The 23,560-nt window shown below is 38.8% G+C and overlaps 1 protein-coding gene across 1 annotated transcript in view; it reads right to left on the bottom strand.

The window, feature by feature from the left end:
• igsf9a (immunoglobulin superfamily, member 9a) overlaps positions 1–23,560 on the bottom strand; it is an 85,194-nt gene that overhangs the window by 34,014 nt on the left and 27,620 nt on the right. Inside the window, exons 4-7 of the mRNA XM_084746255.1 lie at positions 21,495–21,641; positions 15,078–15,226; positions 12,522–12,633; positions 6,192–6,333 (exon numbers count right to left, since the gene is read on the bottom strand). Coding sequence (XP_084602381.1) covers positions 6,192–6,333; positions 12,522–12,633; positions 15,078–15,226; positions 21,495–21,641 — 550 coding nt within the window. The remainder of the gene's footprint in view (positions 1–6,191; positions 6,334–12,521; positions 12,634–15,077; positions 15,227–21,494; positions 21,642–23,560) is intronic.

Raw genomic sequence — 23,560 nt, 5'->3', positions numbered from 1 at the left:
GCCTCTGAAATATCAGTAGTCTAACTGTGCTGTCCGTTATCAAATCCTTGGTGCCTTTTTCTCTCAGTTTCAGCCCCTTTTATCAGACACAAAAGAGTCGGTTCGCTAGTTTGCTGGTGAGTAAAACGATCCAGGCTACCTTGAGGAACCTTTCAAGTCTTCCTCTTCCATTTACATCCATAAATTCTACCTTACTCCCAAAAAAGTGGATACAATTTCCAAAGAAAACTACACACAAATGTCTGATATGCAAAACTGAAGAAGGTACATTCATGTACAGGTTCTGGCACTGTTATCTGTTGAAAAGTTTCAGTCCAGAAAATACAATTTTTGTTTTAAATCAATGTTTGTATTTATTAAATGATATGCCAGATTTCCAATAAAAATCTACAATATTAAAAAAATGCAGAACATTAATTACCATAACACACTTTGTATGTATGTTATACTTTTATTTTGAAAATTGAATCTCCTCCTACTTTTAATTCCTACCATTAGGACATATTTTTCAAAACCTTTTTGGACCTGGACTTCCACGGTCTAGAGCCTTCACATGTACATCATAAATGATGAACCAGTAAGATATTGTTACCATTAATTCTGTCACCACTTTTGTTCTTTTGTTTTCCTTTGTTTTGTTTTGTTTTGTGTAGTGTGGTGAAGTTCTAAGTATATGTGTTTTTCTTTCTTTGCCTTCCCATTAATTGCTCTTGTGTTTGCTTGTCCATCTATTTTGTTTACTTGTGGGTGGAGGGAAGGGATGAAGGACATGAGAAAATTCGGCATATTCTGTTATCCTCTGTTATGCTTATATATTTACAAATTGGTACATATTGGTACATTACGGTATTCATTGGAAATAAAAAGATGTTGATGTTGTCTTCTCATTACTAGGGTGCTTCCATTTCACTTAGTTAGCAATGTGAGCAGCTATTAGTCAATTTCCATGAAGCATGGGAAATATATGCCCGAAAGTACGAGTACAAACGCTGCATTATTTATTTATTTGTTAAAATAAAATGATTGTGAAGCATATCAATGGGAATTCCCATCATGTATTAGCATCAATCTAGCAAAAAAAAGCACTAGTTTTTTAACTATTTAAAAACATCTATTCAATAACCCAAAATTCAATTCAGGAATCATAATAAAAATAATCAGAATACTTAAAAGAATCGATTGTTTCTGTCTGGTTACCTTTTCCATAAATAACACTTTTTCCAGCAACTCAACCAGTTATTGATATCAAACAGGGATGTGATGATTCTCAAAATCCACAAATCGATTTGACTTTCAATTTTAAGGTCACAACAAAGGTTAAAGTCAAAAATGAATCGCCAATTCTGTCTTTGATTTCAATTATTGAAACTGAAAGCTTATTACGATTGATTTATCTATTTAATGTTGAAATTCTCACAACCATAATGTTCCATATCAGTAAAATCACTGCTCTGGCATCTGTGTCATTCTGCCTTCACATTTTGCCTCTATGCACTTCTATATGATGTGATGTTGAAATCACACAAACTTATTTATGTTACCACACTTCCTGTCAGCGAACAGACACACCACTGAGATCCAAAACATTGCAGCAAAAATCCAAAAAGAGAAGCTGTGCTCCAACTTTAAATCCCTGGCACAAAATGTCAAGCCCCGAGCCAGTAACCTTGGTGTGTTTTTTTTTTTTTTTGATGCTGATTTGAATTTCACATCAGAAGTAGCTTAAAAAAAAAAGAATCCACCTTTTATCATCTCTGGAATATTGTCGATGTAAAACTCTCTCTCTCTTCTGGGCAGATACTGGAGGAATAAAGCATTCTTTCATCACTAGCAGGCCTGATTACCGCAAAGCTCTCTGTTTTTCCTGGTATACCAGACAAACCTCTCAGTGTCGAGTTCACTGGCGTGGCCTTTAGATGTCTGCCGGCTCGTAAAAATATTTTCTGCAGCCAAAGTTAAAATCAAGTGAAAGGAAAAAAAAGTTGCATTATAAAATTACTCTTTATTCATTTTGATTAATACAGTTTTTTATTCTGTCCTTTTAAATATTTACTGGTACCTGCATACCGTGGTAACCAAAGCAGGAATCACACATCACTCTGTTTCTGTGAATAACAAAAGCACTGCTGCAAGGAGCCATCTTTGGCCTTGCTATAGCATCATTAAGTTTCTAACTAAGTGTTGCTATTTGTGTTGCAGAGGTGGTAAAAGTACACACAATCTTTGCTCAAGCAGAAGTACAGATGCTTGTGTAAAAGTGAAAAAGTACAGGCTGTGAAATGTACTCAAGAGTATAAAAAGCTGATTTTATGCAAATTGAACCTCACTTTTTTCCCCGCTGTCGAGTCTCCCTCTTCTGTCTGTTTGGTCTCGGTATGTCTTTAAAGTCATTTTCATCCGGTTACATCTTTAACATGGTTATTGTCTCGTTTTGTCTTTTGCTTCTTTTTTCAGCTTGCTACATCTTTTACTTTTTTTGGTTCACTCCATCTTTTATGTCATTTTTGTCTTGTGACGTCTTTTATGTATTTTTTTTTTGTCTGATTATGTCTTTTACATCTTTTTACATCTTGTCTTTTTGTCTTGCTACATCATGGTCTTGTTAAGTCTTTTTTTGTCTTGTTCTATCCTGTTTTTTGTCTTCTTACATAATTTTCATTCTGTTGCGTCTCTTTCGTCTTTTTTACCTTATGTCTTTTCTATCGTTTTTCTCTTGTTGCATCTTTTTGTCTTATAACGTATTTTACATCATTTTTGTTATGTTATGTGGTTATTGTCTTGTCTTGTGTTAGATCTTTTTCCTCTTGTATCTTTTTTTGTCTGGTTATGTCTCCTTTGTTTACTTTGTTTTTGTCTTTATCCATCTTTTGTTCTTGTAACGCCTTTTATGTTGTTTTCATCTAGGTATGTTTTTTTCATCTTGCTAGATCTTTTCCTTTTATGTCTTTCTCCGTCTTGTTATGTGTTTTATGTTGTTTTCATCTTTTGTTGCATTGTGTCTGTCATGTGTGATATGCACTGAATCGTTTTTTTCTGTGCTATTGTTCTGTTTCTTCTGGTTGAAATCAGTATTGATGTTCTGAAGGTGACACACAATAATGCAACATAAAGCTGGCCTGTTATTCCCCTCAAATGCATTAAAACTGAAGCAACAAGACTGTTTTGAATATGTAAGGCATAGAAAGCACAGACATTTGTCTTAAAATGTAAGGAGAAAAAGTAAAAACTATATAAATACTCAAAAGTTAAGTTCAAACTAACTACAGTTTCATGAGCTGATTTTTTCATACCTGACTGGCTTTTAAGTGCTTAATAAATTATTGAGTAATAATGACATAACATTGGTATTTTTTGACTCAAACAACTGTAAATTTCATAAGTGCATTGTGTGTTCTTTTGTGTTCTTCCATCTAATGTAGCGCAGGCTCTCCAAAATGTCCCTCAGTCACAGTAACTTTTTATTCAGAATCCAACAGCACAACCCCTTTTTAAAACCACTCCACTTACTCCGGTCAGTTTTCGAAGAAAATTCAACATTTGTCATCGAATCATTCAGTGAACCGGCACATGAGGACGCGTCAGACAGGCTTTTAAGGAATGTCACCGCTAGGTTTGTCTGGTCCGCTGAGACCGACTTTCATGTACTTGAGCTCCACGGGCCAGAATTAACCCCCGATGAGGAGGAAGACTTTAGTTTCAGATTGACTGAAGAAGCAGATTGCAATTAAATACATATTAAGGCTTGAAGTTGTGCATAAGTAAGGGTGTGCCTGCTTTGAGTGACAGGTGAGTTCTGATGGCTGACTGCTAGATGATAGGGGTGGACAATATGGCCTAAAATGTATATCACAGTATTTTTTTGTGTGTTTGTTTATTACAATGATGGTATTATATTACGATATTACCAAAATAATAAGGGATACTACTCTCATCAATGGAACACATCTCTTAAAAAAAGACATGTTTAATGAAAATTAGGTGCAGGCCTACACATGAGCGCCGACTTAAGTTGGTGACAAATAATGTTGGTTTATATAATGTTGAGGTGTGATGAAGTGAGGGGTAGGGATTAATATTTTCCTGAAAATGACACATTTTGACCACATGACCACTTAAGTCTATTATCTGGTGGCATTAATAATTATTACTGAGGCAGAAGAATGTCATTTCAACATTAATCAACATTTTAATGACTAATAGGCTGCGTGCAGCTTGACCTTCGCTGCAGCTGCATGCGAGGATGAAATACCAAGTTCACTGCCTGTGATCTGTCAGTGTCTGACTGAACAGCCTCATGGAAGTGATATTTTACAATTCTTCATATTTTAAACTCACAAAACTTGTTAAAACAAGTCATTTGGTGTTTTCAAAGTCAAAGATTCCTCATTCTGTTTGCGTTCAGAAGCTGCTGCTGAGCGCAGCACTATACTATGCATGCTCTAATGTTCAACATAGTCGGCTTAATAAAGTTAATGATCAGTGAAGTTAAAAAGTAAAACTCTATAAAAATTCTCACTCCCTCAGTGTGAGGCTTTGGATGGATTCTTCAGGACATTGTGGCATCTTTCCTCAGTGAGGGGCGCTTTTTTGCCACAGCCTGCTGAAGGTAAATCCATCATCATCCATCATATGCTGCAGTATTTCACCCAGATGTGTTTTGGATAAAGTATTAATTCAGTGTTCTTGAAACTTTGGACTTTCACCTGGAATTTTGTCTGATATTTCAAATGTTACAGCAAACCTCAGTCCAGTGGATTTCATCCCTCCAGCGCAGCGCACAATTTGCATCTCCATAGTTTAATATTTCAAAGTATTTCCACACAAAGCTGACGGCAGACATCATGTTTTGTCTCTAATTCAGATGCTAGAGCCACAAATTACTGTATTAAGTGTATTAAAGATCAAAAGTGTCTGGATTTGTGGCACTGTCAATGTGCTTGTCAACTAATTAATTACAGCGCTTGGTGTGTTTGACTGGTAACAAGCAACAAAACACACACCAGCCCACTCTTATTCTCTTAATATAGCAACATGCCATGACTTTATTTTCACCAACTTTGAGGGGGTGTCCCCCATAGATGGCGCCTGTGGGCCTACATGTGTTTTGGAGAAGCAGCCTGACCCATAATCAGTTAATTAGTACATGTAATGTGATTCATTCAGAATTTGTTTGGCAGAAAACCTATCATAGATCAATATAAATACAGTGGGCAGTGTACCATGGACAATGTCTATCAGTGCATTTACATACAACAACAACAGACACACAGTGGTGTGGATCACACAGCAGAGGAAGCTGTCTGTAACAACAAAACCAGCTGAGCTTGAGTTGCAGCACAAAGTTCCACAAAGAGCAAAGTGATGTCCCACATCTAACCCACTGCTTTTGTTATTTAACTGGCTTCGACTGTCTGACAACATTAGAACATTAATGCAACATCGTCACAGCCTGTGGGAGTCCTACAGAAACTAGCCACACGCCCTGCAACATAAAACTGAAAAATAACCTGTAAAACAACATAAAATCATCAGATTTACAGCTTCCGACTTTGAAAGCAGTGTCAACTAATCCTTGAGCTTCAGTTTTGAAGCAAAGCTTGCTTTGAAATGGCACTTGTTGAGAGAGCAAGGTAAAGTGGGTAATTATCTTAGCACGCACATGAGTTTTCCACTTGTTGTGGAGGCTCCTCCATCAAAAATAAAGTTATTCCACTGAGTATTCACTTCCTTGGATGACGGGAATAACATTAGGTGACAACTTTTCTGTTGGTTCTTGCTGCCAACAGCTGAGAAATCGGTGTGCTTTGCTTGTAATGTTGCTTTCTACCTGTTACACAGTCCACTATTTATTATACATTATGATAAAGACAGACATTTAAGTCTCTTTAGGTCTCACCATCTTTTTTTTAATCTTTCTAATCTTGTTTATTTACCATATCCACTGTTGTGTTCACTATCTATTCTGGTTGTTCTCTTTGCCACCCCTCTGTGTAAAATTTTGTTTTGCAATCTTCCATGAAGAGCACAGAGTCAGATTTGAATTAGATGTAACAACCAGTCGTATGCTTTCAGAACATTAAGAATAAAAAGAACCCACAAATGGAACACTTTACTCCACCTGCTTGAGTGCACTACATAAAACATCAAAGTGTAAAAACTGCGCGGGAACAAAGAGTAATGGCTGCACTCACTCTATGTGATAGACGTTCTCTCCATCTTTCTGCCAGATGTAGGTCATGTTGGGGGGGTCGGCCACCGCCTGGCACCGCAGAAGGGCATTCTGGGACATGTTAAGAGAGGTGTTCTTGGGGGGCACGATGATGACAGGCGGACCTAGAGGGAGGCAGGTTGCAAAAGACATCAAATTCATTCAAACAAAGGGCTGAAATGAGCGATTATCTAGAGAATGATAGAAAATTGCTCAAAAACATTTCAGTCACAATTTCATCATGACTGAGTGCAGTGGATGAGATTACAGTTTTTCCTCATTTTTGCATAAAACATTCAGAGAAATCACAGCACCATTTTATGTGGACACCATGAGATGATGTTGTTCCTGCAAAAGACAGTTCTTCAGTCTAAACATTTAACTGGTTTCAAAAGTTAATAACCTCATCTTCGAGTGCACTCCTGCCTTCAAAATGAAACGTCCCTTTATCATCGCTTAAGTTAAGACAGCAAAATGATCTAATGAACCGTGTCAGTGTAGCAGAGGACAGTAGACAGAACACCAGTTCAAGAAATCAGTTCTATTCCAGTGTTCACCTCCTGCCCCCGTTCACAATAAGCACATTGTGTTCTGTTAACAGTGAAACCAGCATGAAGAAACTGTAAGAGCTTCTTTGTAAGAGCTGCGCAGCTGAAAAATGGAAAAAGATATTGAAAGACTCACAGCTGATTCATACAAACACCATAGATAATCCAGCTCAAAGTCCTACATTGTACATGAGTCTCTTTTTAAATTACATCAGCTGTACCCTTCAGTGTCTTCTGTATGTCCAAGATACAACAAAGAGGATTTTTCTATCATATGCTGTGGACCTGTGAGAGACATCAATACATCAACAGCTCTGTAACGTTATTTATTCCATACAGAGACTTTAAGTTCAGGATAGAAAATGTACCTCAAAGGGATATTTTTCAAATGTAATTCAAATGTAACTTTATTAAATAAAATACATTAACCAAAAACAATGACAAATACTGTCCAGAAACCCATAAAGGCACTGCATTTGGCATAAAAAAAAAAACCTCCAACAAAAACATGATAAATCCAAGTCCATCAGGCACTTATGAGCACATTGACCTGCTCAATTTAACATGAAGGCCAAAGCACACTAAAAGTTTCAATACAAAAGTCAATTGAAGCTTCTGTGGTGCACTGCAGGCTTCAGATTTAAAATTTCAACACTACAGAACCAGCAGTAGTTTAGGAAAAGTTCAGTATTTATGTGCATGTATTTATTTAGTAGTATTATTGTTAATAATAGTTTATTTCTTAATAAAATATTGTCCTCTGAGGAGAAAAACACTCACCTTTATTCAGCTCAGTCTAGATAGTGATGAAACGGTGCGTGATATTCGTGTTTTTGTAATAAGGCAGAAGAATCATTTGACATCAGTGTCACTCTGACAGTTCACATCAGCGAGGTAGTTTCAGACAGCAAACTGCACACTGACGAGACGCAGAGGGAGAGACAGAGTCTGGACTCTTCATCATGACTTAAAATAATGCAGCGCAGTGACAAACGTTTTGTGGAGGAGACGAGCGTCTTTCAGTTTGTCCTCTGTAGCAACGGATATTTTAATTTGTAGTGTTTAAACCACAGAACTGTACAGCAACATCAGGATTCATCGTCATTAAAGTTTTTATATCGGTCGACACTTCACACACTCACTCTCCTCCCTCCCTCCTCTCTGCTGCTCGTCTCTCCTACCTCGCTGTTGTGATCAATCAGCATGAAGTAATTAAGTATTTAAAAGTACACAATTCGGACTTGGAGTAAAAAATCACGCACCACAGAAGTGTACAGTAACATTATGATTCATTATCATAACAAGTTTTTATATCAAGTTGACACGGACAAGTTGTCCATATTCACTCGCTTTCTCCTTCTCTCCCTGCTGTGGGACAGCCTTATTTTTACTTTCACCTATTTCACTTTCACGAGCTGCAGCTCGATCAGCACTCACTCATCTGCCTACTCCTATACTTCTGTGTCTTTGCGATGAGCCAGTCAATCAATGCGTTAACTTTGACAGCCCTAATTTAAACGCGTCACTGCTAGATATCAGTGTTTTTATCCATCTTCACTGTTCTATTTGCATATGATTGTGTATTCCTACTATGACAGTTTCCCTAAAATTAGGTTAAAAACAACAACATATTGCCTTGCTTACAGTGTCGCATTATATTGCAATATATTGAATTGTAACCCCTGTTTTCCCTTTTCTCCACCCTGTTCTCTCTGCTGTAGCTCTCTGGGGCTGTAGTTAGCCTACATGCTGTCGTTGGCTCAGTTAGCCGTGCATCTAGTGACCCTTAGTCGACCGAGTGTAGCTGGACCTGCAGCGTCTCAGTGAACACGGCTGGATCGGGACCAACCACAGCCTCCAACACTGACGGAGGCCAGTTTCCAGATGGGGAATCCTGTAGGCGACTTAAAGCAACTCCGACCACGACTCTGACGAGAACAGGTGGGGAGAATATTTTCACATCTAACATGGTGGATCAAGGATTTATTTTCAACCAGACTAAAGTTGTTGATTGCTAACAGTTGAAAGACAAACCAACATATTTCTAGTGATTTTTTCTTTCTTGCTTCTTTTGAGTTTGAAGTGTGTCTTATAAACAAGCTTGTCTTAGTTTGATGAAAGAATATTTTCTTTCTTGACCTTTTGTGGGTTTGTTTTGTTGTTTAAAAAAGCTAAGAGAGCTTGTTAAAGTAGCAACCTCGTGGCTCACATACATCCTCCAGCTGAGACAGAATGGGCCGTTACTATCACATTGGTCATGTCAGTTCATTTTTGGAATATTTTAGATCAAAATTCTGGCCATATCTTAACACATTCCACCTTTAAAATAAATATAGGCTGTGTCAGACAGGGCTGCATAAATGAGGTGGGTTACACAAGTAATGGAGAATAGATATTAATAAAGAAAGCAGAAGAAAAAGTGCATCAAATATCAAGTGCAACAAATGCATGTAAACTAGAAAACATTTAAATGAAAATGTAAATCGCTCTCAGCACCTGATTTGCTATCCAAATACTCTTGTCTGTTTGGTCACACTATATTTTTTATGTGACATTAAAACAGTAAAATACACAAAAAGCTTTTGGTATGATGCAGCTGTCTCCTGCATGTCTCTGAAAAACTGTGGTGTAAATCTAATAAACTGCATTAAAGATTGAGGATGTTTCTGTCTGAATCTGAAGACTCACCCATTACCAGTTTATTATTCAGATCATGCTAAAGTACTGAAAATATGAAACATTCATGCTTGAAAGCGCCAGAACTGGGTAGTAATGGATTACATGTAATCGGGATTGCATAATCAAGATTACAAAAAAAAACGTAGTCGGACCAGATTATATTTAAAATATGTGTCGTTAGATTGTAGTTACATTGTCATGGTACATTTTAGTTTATGTCTTTAAGATATGTGAAACTTTTTTTATGATGACCAGTGCTCTATTAACTCATAAAAAGTGCATCTGGTCTGACATATGGAGTTTCTCCGACCAAGGCTCTACTTTGTGGCAGACCCGGTGGGAGGAAAGAGAATATTTTTGGCTCTCAAATTTTTGCAGATGCATCCATTTTTTAGTATAAAGTGCAACATTTTCAGTGTTCGCTTTGGAAGTAATCCAAAAGCATTCAGCTTATGATTATGATTGATTAACTGGTTGTTAAGAATTTGATCAGTCAAGTAATATTTAATTGACGGACTATCAAATATAGATCTGAAAGAGAGGAGGAGGTTATTATATGTAGGCCTTTATATGTTTCATTGGTTATGTAATGCTGTCAGAGAAAATGCAATATGTTGTTGAGGTGGGGTGCATTTAGTATTGTCTATTATGAGCAAAACTTTGTTTTTTCCCATCAACATTTCCATTTCTACATTTCAAAGTAATCTGACCATCCCTGCTGGGTGCAATATCTCGCAAGTGAGGACTTTACAATGAGCAGCTTGATGAATGTGCTTTAAAGAAATATAAAGCAAAGAAAAGTGAACGCATCACTGGGTTGAGCAACAAAAGACACATACAGTGTTGTTAGAAAATGAGCTGCAAATTTGAGAGGCACAGTGTGTTTAGAATCATGATTTTCATGTGACGATTATGCCAAAACAACTGAGGGAAGCTGTCAATATCCCTGAGAGCCTGTGCTGTCAAACATACCAATGTCATTTCAAAAGAAAATAATCACATACAGCTTCTGCAGCTCGGCGCTACAGTGTCACATTTATCTCTTCCCTCCACCGTGCCCACCTCCGACACGTGTGCTATTTGCAAAGAGCTAATAAAAGAGGCTTGACAAGCCACATGTCTCATGTATAAATAACCACATGATCTCTATAGCAGTCATTACTTATCAGGTCTATAACCTTAAACGCTTGATGGATCTATGCATGACTGACAGTTTAGAGGTTACTTAGGGATTTTAGAGTGACTTCATCCAGATCAGCCATTAGTCTACTGTAATCCATCCATGTGGCACCGCTGCAGAAAAACACAGCCAAAGCTCAGATGAACAGTAATAGGCTCATGATGATTATTATTCAAAATGCGGCCACTGTCACTGTGAGATTCCAAAACGGAGTGAAACCTCGGTGAGACGTTATGCCAAAACAAAATATTTCCCCATGCACCATGCTTCAGACGAGTCCTGGTTCCTCGGAGAAAATCGGCAGTAGGAGTAGGAGTAGGAGTACAGGAAGGAGTCGAAAAATAAATTCCACAATGTATTATGCAGTGCTGTGTCGGTGTAATCCAATGATACACGGGAGCATATTTGCATATTCCACATGTTTTTGTCCTTAAAGTGGACTGTAAAGATCTGTAACCTGAAAACTTCGTATTAAACCCTGCAAACATTCATTTTTATGATACGTATTTTTGACGGCACACCTTAAAAGGATAGTTCTGATTATTTGACGTGGACAAGGGCAGCAAAAAAAACATAGTTTAAGTGTACGCTATATTTAGAATATTTGCACCGCTTCATTTTGCCGTCAGACAGCCTTTTTCAACAGAAAAACACTATTATATAATCCAAACATCACTTTCTCCAAACCAACCAAACTCCATTGGCGAAAACAGCAATTTTACCTCACAGAACACATGAGTTGCTGCTCTACTGCTGCTTTGATTGGTTAGTTTATCTGTCGTTGAGTGACTTCCGTGTTTTAAAAGGTGAGTTTAGATTCACAAAAGTCGCCCAATAACACAAAAAAAAACATCCGACAGAGGCAGCGGTAGACCCACAGCTCCTGTGTTCTGCAAAGTAAAATGACTGTTTTTGCCTGAGAAGTCTGGCTGAGCAACAGATAGTGACATTTGACTCATAACATAAAGCAGTGAAAATGTTCTGCATTTAACATATTATTTTACATTAATTTTACATTATTATTTAAACTGATATTTTTAAGGTATTTACCAAAAGTACCGAAAAATGCCTTATTCAATGCCAAATTTCATAACAGTAAATCTGATAAGCGTCAGTGAGCCAATAAGCATTCAGCATGCTTGCAGATAGAATAATGCTGGTGATTGGCTGTCTAACATTACGAGAGATGCTGCATTATGGCCAGAGATAGGGATCATTGTTTTGTTTTGTTTTAACTCCAGGTCTTTGAACAGCTTCATCCTTTAAAGCGAGTAATTCTATCATAATGTATAATGTTATTTTCTTTATGTTAAAATTGATTTGGTATTGAAAAAAGTATCGCTCCAGTACTGCTATCAAACAGAAAATTTCAAACCCACACAACCCTATTTCAAACAGTCTGAAATATACCTTTAATAGAAATTTTCATTTTTCAACAAGCAACATTTTATTTCAGAAAGATATTAATAGTCAGTCAACAATCAGAGGGCCAAACAGAGATCAAACAGATTTCTCTCATCTCCAGCAGCCTAACAATCTCAGGAAATAGTCCCTTCTCTGAAAATGCAGCCTTTAAATTTAGTATATCACATACGTTTTATCACGATAAAGCAACACCCCCGAAATCCCTGATGATATGCCGTCTCATATCATGATATCAAAGTTATCTTCACAGGGACAGAATGAGAGCTGAATTCATTTTGACTTTCTGTTACCACTCTGTCATATGATGCAAGAGGGAGAAACAGAAATGTAAATTACGGTGGCTCCCAGCCAGTCAGGCACACACACATCACAGAGACTGAAGGAACTGGCAGTCTGACAGACACACACACACACAAAGACAGACAGACAGACAGACAGACAGAAAGACACAAAGACAGACAGGCATCAGGCAACAACTGACCTTTGATCTTCACATTCGTCAAGCGAGTCACGTTTCCCTCCGAGTTGGAGGCGTGGCAGGTGTACTGTCCTGCTGACTGCATGCTCACTGCTCGTACAGATAAGACTCCTTCCTGGTAAATACAATATGACAGATAAACAGAGGGGTGGATGGATGCAGATAGCACATATAGATACATACAATAGATAGCTCCACATACAGACAGACGCACATACAGGAAGGTGAGAGACAGATACATAAAATATATTCTATTTGACAACTATTACCATTTCCTTTGCTGATTAAGATTTTAAGTGTTCAGTCCAAAAAATTAAACCAGTGTTTTCTGATGATTTTGGCCTGTGACTCCCTATAAAAATTGGTGTGTAAGTGGGGCATCTTGTTATATTTCTTCTTCCAATGATTCCCACTATAAACGTTTCAAATGGTTTCCTTTAAACTACTTAAATCAGGGGTTTTCAAAGTGTGTGAACATCCACCATATTCACACGGCAGCCATTTTCCTCTGACATCATGCTCAGTATGCTAACGTCAAACCCTGTTACCAGAAGGATAATATCATATTATTCAAGGTTAATATTATATGTTAATATAAAGGTAAAAAGGTAATATTATATGTTCAGGGTTGCAAAGTCAAAGTAGAGTTTCACAGCTTGATTATTAACTAAAAGACAATTTATAGTGAAAAACTGGAGGGACTTAAGCCATATTTCAAGGTAAAACGAAATACTTGCTAACCCGTTAGCTACCGTTATTACAACAGCCTCCTAGCTAACAATACTATTAGATAGTGTCACATAATACAATAAAACATGTTAAACACATTTATTGAAGCCTGTTAGCTAGGAGGTGGCTGAATGCTAACATTAGCTTTTGTCTAACTGTAGCTAATGGGCTAGCAGTTTTGTTTTGTTTACCTTGAAATATGGCCTATCCATCTTCCTTTAAGTTGATGATTAATAGGCCAGTGCTGAAATGATAATGACTTCTCAGATTCCCGAGATATACAACTTACAATCTGGAACATAATCGACATAATGACAGCATCCTTTTGGTAGCACTTTTAGTTTACTAATTAATTTCACTCAATTCCTGGATGTCTGTGGGATCATGACTGTGATTATTTGATCTCATGGACACTCAACGATTGAGCCAAGAGAGCCTAATACTGCTCTTTATTTCAAACTACTTCAAATACATGAAAAAGGTCTGTGAAAAGGTGATTATTAGTTTATGACTCTGAGAAGGTGTACTATCTCTTTAACCAAATCACACACACACTTCTCCTATGCCATGTGATCTCTTTTTTATAACTAATGTAATAACCATTAGAATATTTTTTTTTCTTTTTCACTTCCATTCACTGAGCCTCTAATGAAACTGTTTGGAACCCCACTGGGGAGGCTCGTCTGCCACTTTGAAAACCTCTGACTTAAATTATTCAGTATTTTATAAAAATAAAAAAAAAGGAGAAGGGATCAGACAAAAGTCCAAAAACTGAATACAGATTGGTCCAACATAACTTATTTTTCTTTCCTACCCTATTAAACATCTCAACACCCCTCAAGTTAGGCATCACTGTGTGTGCAAAATGGTTAAACTAAACTGCTGTAGCATTAAAATGCTGCTTATCCACTGCTACATGAGCGTTAACAGTCTAATATATAATAATCAGTCACAGGGGACATTTTTCTAAGGAACAACAGGCCTATAACTGCTTCTGATACAGTTTGCAAAAGTACTTTTGTACATTTTTGTAAAATTTTTAAGTATTTTTATTCTGTTATACAGGTAGCCTACTCTGACTAGAGCTAAGCCGGCTAACTCTGGTAAAAGTACAGCTAAGCAAGCTAGCTATTGTAAAAGTGTCTGTACAACAGGGTAAAAACTATTCTTGCTAGCTTGCTAGCTAGATAAATACTCAGCTCAATCATGGATGTATAAAAGAGGTCGGCCTCTGTTCATTCCCATGAGAGCTGCTCAGTGGCACATGAAGCTAACTTCTATGTATGATCTTCTGCATATTCTTCCATGTTGTGCGACCCACAGAGCAAGCACAGCAGAGACGTCCTTTGGCCTGGCAGCTAACTTCGACTTTAGCCCTCCGCTAACTTGAATTGACATAAAGTTTAATAGATTTAATCATGCAGCTCTTCCAGACTTTCCAAACGTCACTGGACCAAATGGATCAAATCCTCATAGTGAAATTAGCAATTTTGTCTTCCACAATGTAAGTCTATGGGCAAAAAGTCTTGTTTGCCTGCAGAGCATCATGTGACGTTGTTATTACAGCGTTTAGCGGCTATATCAAATTGGCTTCAAAGCATCACTCTCTTTCTGGGGACTTGAGCTAAGTAGCTAACTCTAGATATCTATTTTATGTCTTAAAGAATTTTGATACAATAAATAGACAAAGTGGATAGATACGGTATAAACAAAACAGAGCAGTTTGATAGATAATGTAGATACAGCTGAGACAAAGACAAAAACCAAGACGCACAGAAAAAAATCCCTCTTTTAAGTGTACATTAATGCATACACGTTGTAATAACATACCTGATCATTTATTCGTCGAACCACGCTGCCATCTTTTAGCCAGGTGATGGTTGGAGTAGGGTTGCCATTAACAACACAAGTAAGAGACAGGTGACTTCCAACCATGGCCTCCACCACAGGAGGTGGAGCTTTGGTGAAGGTGGGTGGGGCTATGGGGGAAAAAACATTAGGGTGAACATTTAACCAAATATGATACACAACCATAAACTGTAACAGAGAAGTAGACGTAACCACTGTTGGCGTCATCCATTGGTTTGTGGACTACCATGTTGAAGTTGGGAGTTTAGCATCACCACCTTCTGGGTTTTTGTAACCAGAAGTGACATTATGTCATTATAGTTCACTCAAATTAAACTAAAAACTCAAACTAGGTATAAAAAACCACTTGAGTAACATGAAATGAAAATAAAAACTAGAATTTAGAAAAAAAAAATAACTGCCTAAAATGAAATTGTGTACTTGCAAAATTAAAACAAAATAAAAATACACAGGGAAGTTTTAATCTTTTTTGTCAATTTGGTCAAATTTTTAAAAGCAACAACATGAGGAGCTGTTGGTGTAGATGTTTATCAAGACAGAGATGTTTACATGACTGTGAGTCCATTGCCTTCACAAAGTGCCGTGTTTGTATTGTAAAAGCTATTCTGAGCTTCTTAAGTCTTGCCCCTGACAAATACATCCCATATTCTAAAATACAACCCTAAAATTAATACCAAGACTAATAAAAACTAAACTAAAACTTTACCTAAACCACTGTGGAAAATAAATTAAACTAAACTAAACTGCAACCAAAACAATTAATAACAAAGAAAAAGTATACCCTTCTTTTCTCTCTATTTCACTCTAAATGGTACCATACTTAACAAAATAAATATCATGCTGTGTTGACAAAGACTTGAAACTTGTGATTGAGACCATAAACTCATTTGGAAACTGTTTAAATAAACTCAGAAGTAGGGTCATTTTCTCATAGGCGTCCTTACGACTTGTTTTTGCAACCAGTGCAGCTGCCCCCTGGTGGCCATGAAAAAAAATGCAGGTTTAAGACACTTCCTGATTGGTTTCCCCTTTTAGACCTGGAATCCACCTCTCTTAGCAAGTCTATGTCCACAGGATTTTCTATAAAATCTGCATGGATATGGACATTTCACTGTCTGCAGCAAAGGAGGAATCTAATGTAAATTTCACGCTGTCTTCCAACCAGCAGAAACAACAAGGGAAAAACTGTACAGAAAAAGTTGGGCTATCAGACAATAAATCTTTGGTCTCCCTCGTCCCTTTTTCATCACTGTATATACAGCATGACAGCAGCTCGGTCTTGTTTGTTAAACAGCAGCGGCCTGTGTGCAGTTTCCTGACATCAACTTACATTATTATTTCACATGCTGCAGTAAAAACGTCAGTTGCGCTGCCTTTTAGATCTGCTAAAGAGAACGTTCTGCTGCCACTTTAAGTCTCAGATCTCGTCAGAGAACAGAGGACGGAGCCTTTTCGTTTAACGTCTGCAAACACCCAAACATAAACAAAGCACTCGCAACTTCAACGGTTTATTACAATATCTCTTGATTCATATCCTCATTGTACCTCTGTATCAAAATAACCGGAGAAATGTGGAAAAGGCTTCAGTATTTTTCTTTTTACCAGAGTAAGAGTCATTTTTCTTTTCTTATCTGAGTTACAGGTCGTTTCGGTGTCTGTACACAGGAGAGGCCTGGTGAAACCTGCCAAATACTCACTACAAGTCCCTAAAAAAATAAGCTGTGGCATGTTGAAGGGACAGTTCACCCCCAAATCAAACATATTTATTTCTCCCCTGGCCTATAGTACTCTTTATCATCTAGATTGTCTTGGTGTGAAAAATGCACATTTGAAAAATTCAAAACCAGTATCTCGTTTGAAAAAAAGATGCCTCGGTTACTGAAAGCAATCTACAGACCTTGTTGTGAGCAGTTTCATGCAGGAACTACTTTCTTTTTGCAGTAGAACCTACTAGAATTACTTTAGAATCTATTGGAACTACTTTCTTTTCTACTAGAAATGAAGTAGTTCCCACATAAAACGTTTTCTTGAGTAACCTGGTGATGTTTTTTCACTGGTTTGGAATTTTTAAATGTATTTTTTTGTTGCTTAGAGCACCATTTAGTCCCATTATATTCTGGAGACAGCCGACACCTCTTCGGTCGATAACTCTAAACCACTGCAACTCACACCAATAAAATCTAGATGGATAAACAGCACTACAAGCCAGGGGACACTTGTGTAATTTTGATTTTGCAATGAATAAGGCTTCAATAGATTTAGTCGCACACAAATGGGAGTATGGTCTTTTAGCTGCATTTCCAGTCTGTGAAGGCCAATGACGGTCTCAAATGTTGACAATCAGATATGAAGAGCATCTGCAGGGCCCATCAGTGCAGCTGCATCCAAGGCCTCAAGCACACAGCCATAATCTATTATAATTCTCATCTCTAACCTGATGCTCGCTGACACAGACCAGCTCGGTGAAACTGCCTCACCTCGCTTTGATCTGCAGATCTGATACTTTGTTCTGTGTGTTTGTGCGCAGAGTCATAGCAAAGGTTTTTCTCAAATACACATAAACTTCAAAGCGCAAAAATAATGATGCATATTTCATATCTATATGTATTATTTAAACCTATCAATAAGTATGATGATGATTCTAGTCTGAGGTGATCCTTTCCAAAAACCTGCATGAAGTCAAAAGTTATCCAAATTACCTGATCTGTCTGGGGAGTTTTTAAAAAGGAGTCATTAAAAGGTAAGTTTTTTGAAAGAGTTGGTTTAACAAAAGTTGTTTTGACTTCTTTTCCAAAGGTTTCTGAAGTTTAAGTTAAGTTTAAAGATCGTGCAAAGTAACAAAAAATGTGTGTTTTGGGTTTGTCACACCACAGCCATATTGAATGATTGAAGAAACGGTTAAGTATACAAAATAATGTCTCAAAATCATGAAAAAATGGCTAGTTTTCTCTGCTCTGAAACGCTGGAGGCGTGTCCACTCCTGAAAACGACCTGAAACATGGACGCTCTATCTAGCAGCGTTATTGGACAGAGCCAGAGGACAGTGGGAGGATGTGTCGTGTTGTCGGAACTGAAGTGAGCCGAAGTGAAAGGCTGGGTTGATTTGGGCTGAGAGAGTGTGCTGGTATGTTCATAACTGACCATTAGGGAGGGGTGAGGGGGACGAGGAGGTTGTGATGTCTGTGTGTCAGTCTGTGGGGCTTATATAGTGTTGAGAGACCACGGCTCTGACACGACACCGAGCAATGTTTCAGGTCCGCCCAAAGAATCCTGAACACAGAAATGAACAGTGAACAGTTTATCAGTCTAATTCCACAATTCAATAGTTCTCAGTCTTTTCACATACTTTTAGCAGCTATAATGTGTTTAGAAGAAAGACTCCCCTTCTCCTTTACACAGACTACGTGTGACACATATAGAACAGATCTATTAAACTGACAGCCTGTGGGATGGATCTGACCCTTTAACAACCTCAATTTAGCACTTTGATCATTTATATATATTAAAAATGAGTAAATGCATGGTTTATTAAAACAACAAGCTTCTTCTGAGTTAATGGGTGCTTGCACTGTTTGATCATTAAAGGAGAAATCTGTAATATATTTACTGCAATACATCATAAAATGACCAACAGTCATTGGACATTAATGAAACATGTTATATTGAAATTGAGCATGTCGTTTTTTTGTCCTTTCATAGTTCCATCTGTGATGTCAGCACTCAGAGGCTGCAGGATCTGTTGCTGAGAGTTCTGACAGTCCGATCATTTGCTATCACCACAAAGAGAGATGGTTACGGACTCAAGCTGTCAGGGGCGAAAAAATAAAAATAGCGCCAGCTGCATGTGGTGGGGAACCAGCGTGCAGAGTGGTGATGCATTTATAGTGAAGCGGTTCCTAACCCAAGTTTTTAGAGCAGGAGTTTCCAACATACAGCCCAAAGGGTCCAGTCCGGCCTGGATGACTGTGCGTAGTGTGGAAATTCCAGAAAAGTTTGTCCACTGGGGTTTGTGCTGTCCTAATAACAGGTCCTACACTATTACAGATCCAACATGCTTGCATACAGGCTGTGTGTGACACAACACTATCAAGTGTGAAGTACTGTTACTGCTACTGTTAATGCAGCAGCTGCCAGTGGGAAATGTCTTTGTCAAAAAGGACAAAGGTGGACATTGTGTGATGAGCTTTCGAAGAAAAACGGACCAGTTCCTAATTCTTTACAAAGCTAAATGGGAAGCCAGCGTGCACTTTTCAGTGCTCAAGGAATATAACAGTTGCTGCCATTATCAGACTCACCATGGCAAAATATACAACAACTTGCAAGGACAACTGAGAACAGAAAAGAATATATAAGTAATTATATGAGTAATTGTTGGCAGGTTTGAGAAAAGAGCAGTCTGGTTTTTAGTCGCAGCTGAGACATCAGTGGTGCAGCTGTGAAAATTAACTACCTTAGTGCCAACAAATCATCAGAATTAAAGCCATAGTCTACTCTGAGAGTGACTTTGTGAAGACTTGCATGCTGCAGATTTTGTTTTCAGACCTGCATTTATTTACACTAAAAGGAAAGGATTTTTAAATTTATTTATAGATTATTATGTGAGGGTTTTATTAGTCTGGTCTGGTTTAACTGAGCTATATATGGACCCTGAACTAAAACGAGTTTAACACCCCTGATTTAGAGGAATGTAGAGGCCAGCTATTATTGCAACATTTTAGGGAAGCCTATATTGCACTGCATCATGATTTCTCCTCTGAAGGGCCACCTTAGACAAAAGTTTTCTTGTACACTGGGCCACCGAGAAGAGCACATTGTCATGTTTGATCTACCATAGTAGCATCCAAGAGGAAACTTTTGTGACTTTTATTTAAACATGGGTGCAGCCGTGATGTGACCCATGAAGGAGCGACAGCTAACACTGGCTAAACCCCCCTCCTTTGTATAATGTGGGACAAACATAACACTGTGTGAGAGCTGCCAGTGACTCAGCAGGTGCTGAAACAACATGTTTGAAAAGAACTGTGGGAATCTGTGCTAATGCTAACAGGCTGGGCTAAGTAGGTTCAACTAATGAAACACAAACTTCGATCGCTCCCCCTCCCAAATGTTGACTGCTGTAGAGGAAGAAGAGACGGTGCCGACTGGCTCGTGCTGGACTCAAACTGGCCACCCACCAGTCCCCAAGCCAAGTCCTTATAGACTGAACTACTGCCACTTTGTAGAGGAACAGATGTCTCAAATCACTTCATCGGATGCAGCGCTACTTCAGTCAGTAGTGCATCATGGGAGTTGACAGTGTGTCTCCTAGCAACACCGGCCCTCAAATGTCAGTCAAACACTGCCATGGGAAACACCCACCCAGCTAGAGGCCTGGGGCTCAGACACTTGTTTCCACAAATACATATTGAAAAGATATTAAAAATAGAAAATTGTACACAATAGCTGCAGTACCATTATAGTTTTGCTTATACAAAAAGAGAAGAAAATGTATATTTCAGTTTGACTTTAAAGGCACAGTTTGTTCTAAAATCAAAAATACGTATTGTTCCTCTTACCTGCAGTGTTATTTATCATATCAGATTTCAGCCGTAGAGATGTCTGCCTTCTCTCCAATATAATGGAACTAAATGGCCCTCAGTATCTGATGCTCAAACCACCAAAAAACATTTAAAAAACTGTCAGCAATGTCTCTTCCCAGAATCGATGACCCTGTTGCTCAAGATAATCCACAGACTTTGTTGTGAGCAGTTTCATGTAAGAACTATTTTCTTTCTACTGAACTATACCCACTAGCCGCATCACCATGAAGAAGGAAGGGTGCATCTACTCAAGGTTACAGGTTACAGCTAAGCTGAGGAAGATGTCATTAATGTTTACATTTCACGCTGTCACAAGCACAAGCCTCTCGTCCATGAGTAGATGCCGCTTCCCTCTGATTTTTTCATGATTTCTGGAAAATGTCTTTTCAAATGTAGTTCTCTTTTTGCTGCTTTGAGCAACACACGACTAGTGCCATTTGGTGTCATTATATTGAAGAGAAGGCAGACATCTCAACGGCTGATATCTCCAAAACTCTGCAACTCACATCAAAAAAATGTAGATAGATAAATAGCACTACAGGCCAGAGGGAAATATGTATTTCTGATTTGGCTTTTAACTTTTCCTTTCCTTTCCGTCTAAAATTGTTATTTAAGTCAGAAGTGTAAAAGTTGTCCATTCTGACTTCCTCTGTTTTGACTGATACCAGGCGAGGAGCATCTTATATATCAGGACCAAATGTTATTTATTTACATTTGGATCACTGATATTCCCTTATGAAGCTAAATATAATCTACTTTCAGCCATACAGGCTTGAAGCCACTGTTCCATAAACCTCACCGGTTACAGAAAGCAGAGTCCAGGTGCCGTTCTGCAGCTCATCCGTGGGCTCATCCAGTAAGAGGATTCGACACTCATACGAGCCCTGGTCATCCAGCTGCAGGCCCTCCAGCCTCAGGGCGGTGATTCGGACCAGAGACACGCGCCCTGCGGAAACACAAGGTGAGAGGGCAAGCGTGAGGCGCATGAGTCAGGCCAGCTGCGCGTGATGCTGATTTCACTCGTCATCTCTCAGGACTGAGCTGTGTGTACCTGTTGGAGTGTGAAGCATTGTTGAGAACACCGTCCTCTAACGTAGCCTGAAACCGCCACATGCACAATGACACACACACACACAAACACCGGCTCGCGCACACGCAAACTTGGAAATGTGATCTCCTGGTTGCCAGGTGACGGCTCCCTCGAGCCGGAGCATCGCTTGCAACATCAACCCTTTATCTTTCCCAGTCTGCAGCCCACATGTTCTCATGTCCGTCCAGTTTTCACACTTTATCAGACAGACAGTTGTCCAGTGGCCTAACAGCAAGAAAGAGCACGGCTGAGGAGAAAGTGTCAATGGAGGCATTATGTAAGGATTCTCTCTGCACCATGTCAGACACAAAAACATGTCAACAGCAGGCAGACTGCAGCATGGAAGCCTCAGCTCCGCTAGAATGACTGTGTTGTGATGGTAATTATTAACAGAAGCTCTGATTCCTGGTGACTGTGGCAGGGAGGGACAGGCCTGACAGTCAAAAAGAACCAGGAAGTCAGAGTTAGGTATGTTGGCAGCGATAACACACCTTATTTACTTTTCCAAGCTGCCAAAGGGGACTAAATCCACAGGGGAGAAGAGAGGAGGGAGGGTTAAAGCAGAGCAAAATACACATCAGCATACGCTCCGGGGATTAGTGCATTTCAAAATCCTACCCTTTGACCCCTGGCAGGCTTTTTTTTTTTACCCCTCCCTCCCTCATGTTTACCGGCTCAGTGTGATATAGGTCACTGTAGCACCTCAGAGGAAAAGGTTGTGCTGAGGCAGGGATGTTGCAGAACCGTGACTGGGAGGAGACGTCAGATAAAAGCAGAAAGGAAAGGGTGGAGGCAAAGCTAAGAGCATGACCCGGCGCCACAGCTGCCGCCGTCTGAAAAATGCATGATTGCAAGAGATTTGAATGGAAGGTAAATTGAGTGTGAGGCAAGATGAGAAGCGAGAGCAGAGGAAGAAACAAACAGACAAGGCAAATTTAGACTCTCGGTCCCTCAGCAACACAAGCTTCAATGAGTTCTGTCTTCAAACAAATTTAGAGTGTAGTTAAGTTAGGTAAATTTAACTTTGAGTAGTTTGTGTGAATAAAACAACAACGTTTCCCATGTCTTCTTTCAATCCAAATTCCATCCACGCTGCCAAAGAAAACGACAGAAAACAGTTACGTATGAGGCGGTAATCCATTGGAATAATTTATTTTTTTCTTTAACATAAAAAAATCCTTTTAACAATTTAAAGGTAGAATATGCAGGATTTGTCGGTCGCTGTTTGTAAGCGCACCATTCACAGTTAGGTCTGCCTCCCCATCTCAACGAATGAAAGAAGGAGAGCAGCGAGGGTTGAGTGAGCCACAGAGTGATGGAAGTGAGGGACTGCCATTTGTAAGAACAAAATAAACTTAATTTTCTGATTGTTTTACAGCAGTTGCGCTCTGAGTGAATGCAGCCGCAGCGATCCTCAGTCTGCTCTACCTGTGTGTGTATCTCTGTCTGCAGCTGTCACTCTCTCTATCATACAAAATGTTATTATAGTGAACGACACGATATTTCACACCCCTAATGGCCACACCTCTGAACAATGACGGATATTTTGTGAACGCAGCTGAGGTGAACCCTCATCCTGTTGCTATCTCCTCTGCCCATGTGTATGTCTGTGTGTTTATCTCTGTCTGTAGCTCTCAGAGAAAAGAGAGAGCAGAGACAGAGACATTGATGTAACCGTTGATCGCTACATTTTTATAGCAGGGAGTCCCGACGTCACGACCCGTGCATTGTTATTGGCTGGGGGCTACACACCACTACAAAAAGGCAGACACCCA

This window comes from Lutjanus erythropterus, chromosome 20 (genome assembly GCF_056507025.1).
Source record: "Lutjanus erythropterus isolate fLutEry1 chromosome 20, fLutEry1.hap2, whole genome shotgun sequence".
NCBI lineage: Eukaryota > Metazoa > Chordata > Actinopteri > Lutjaniformes > Lutjanidae > Lutjanus > Lutjanus erythropterus.
Note: the sequence above shows the minus strand (reverse complement) of the source record. Positions and strands in the feature narration are given on the sequence as shown.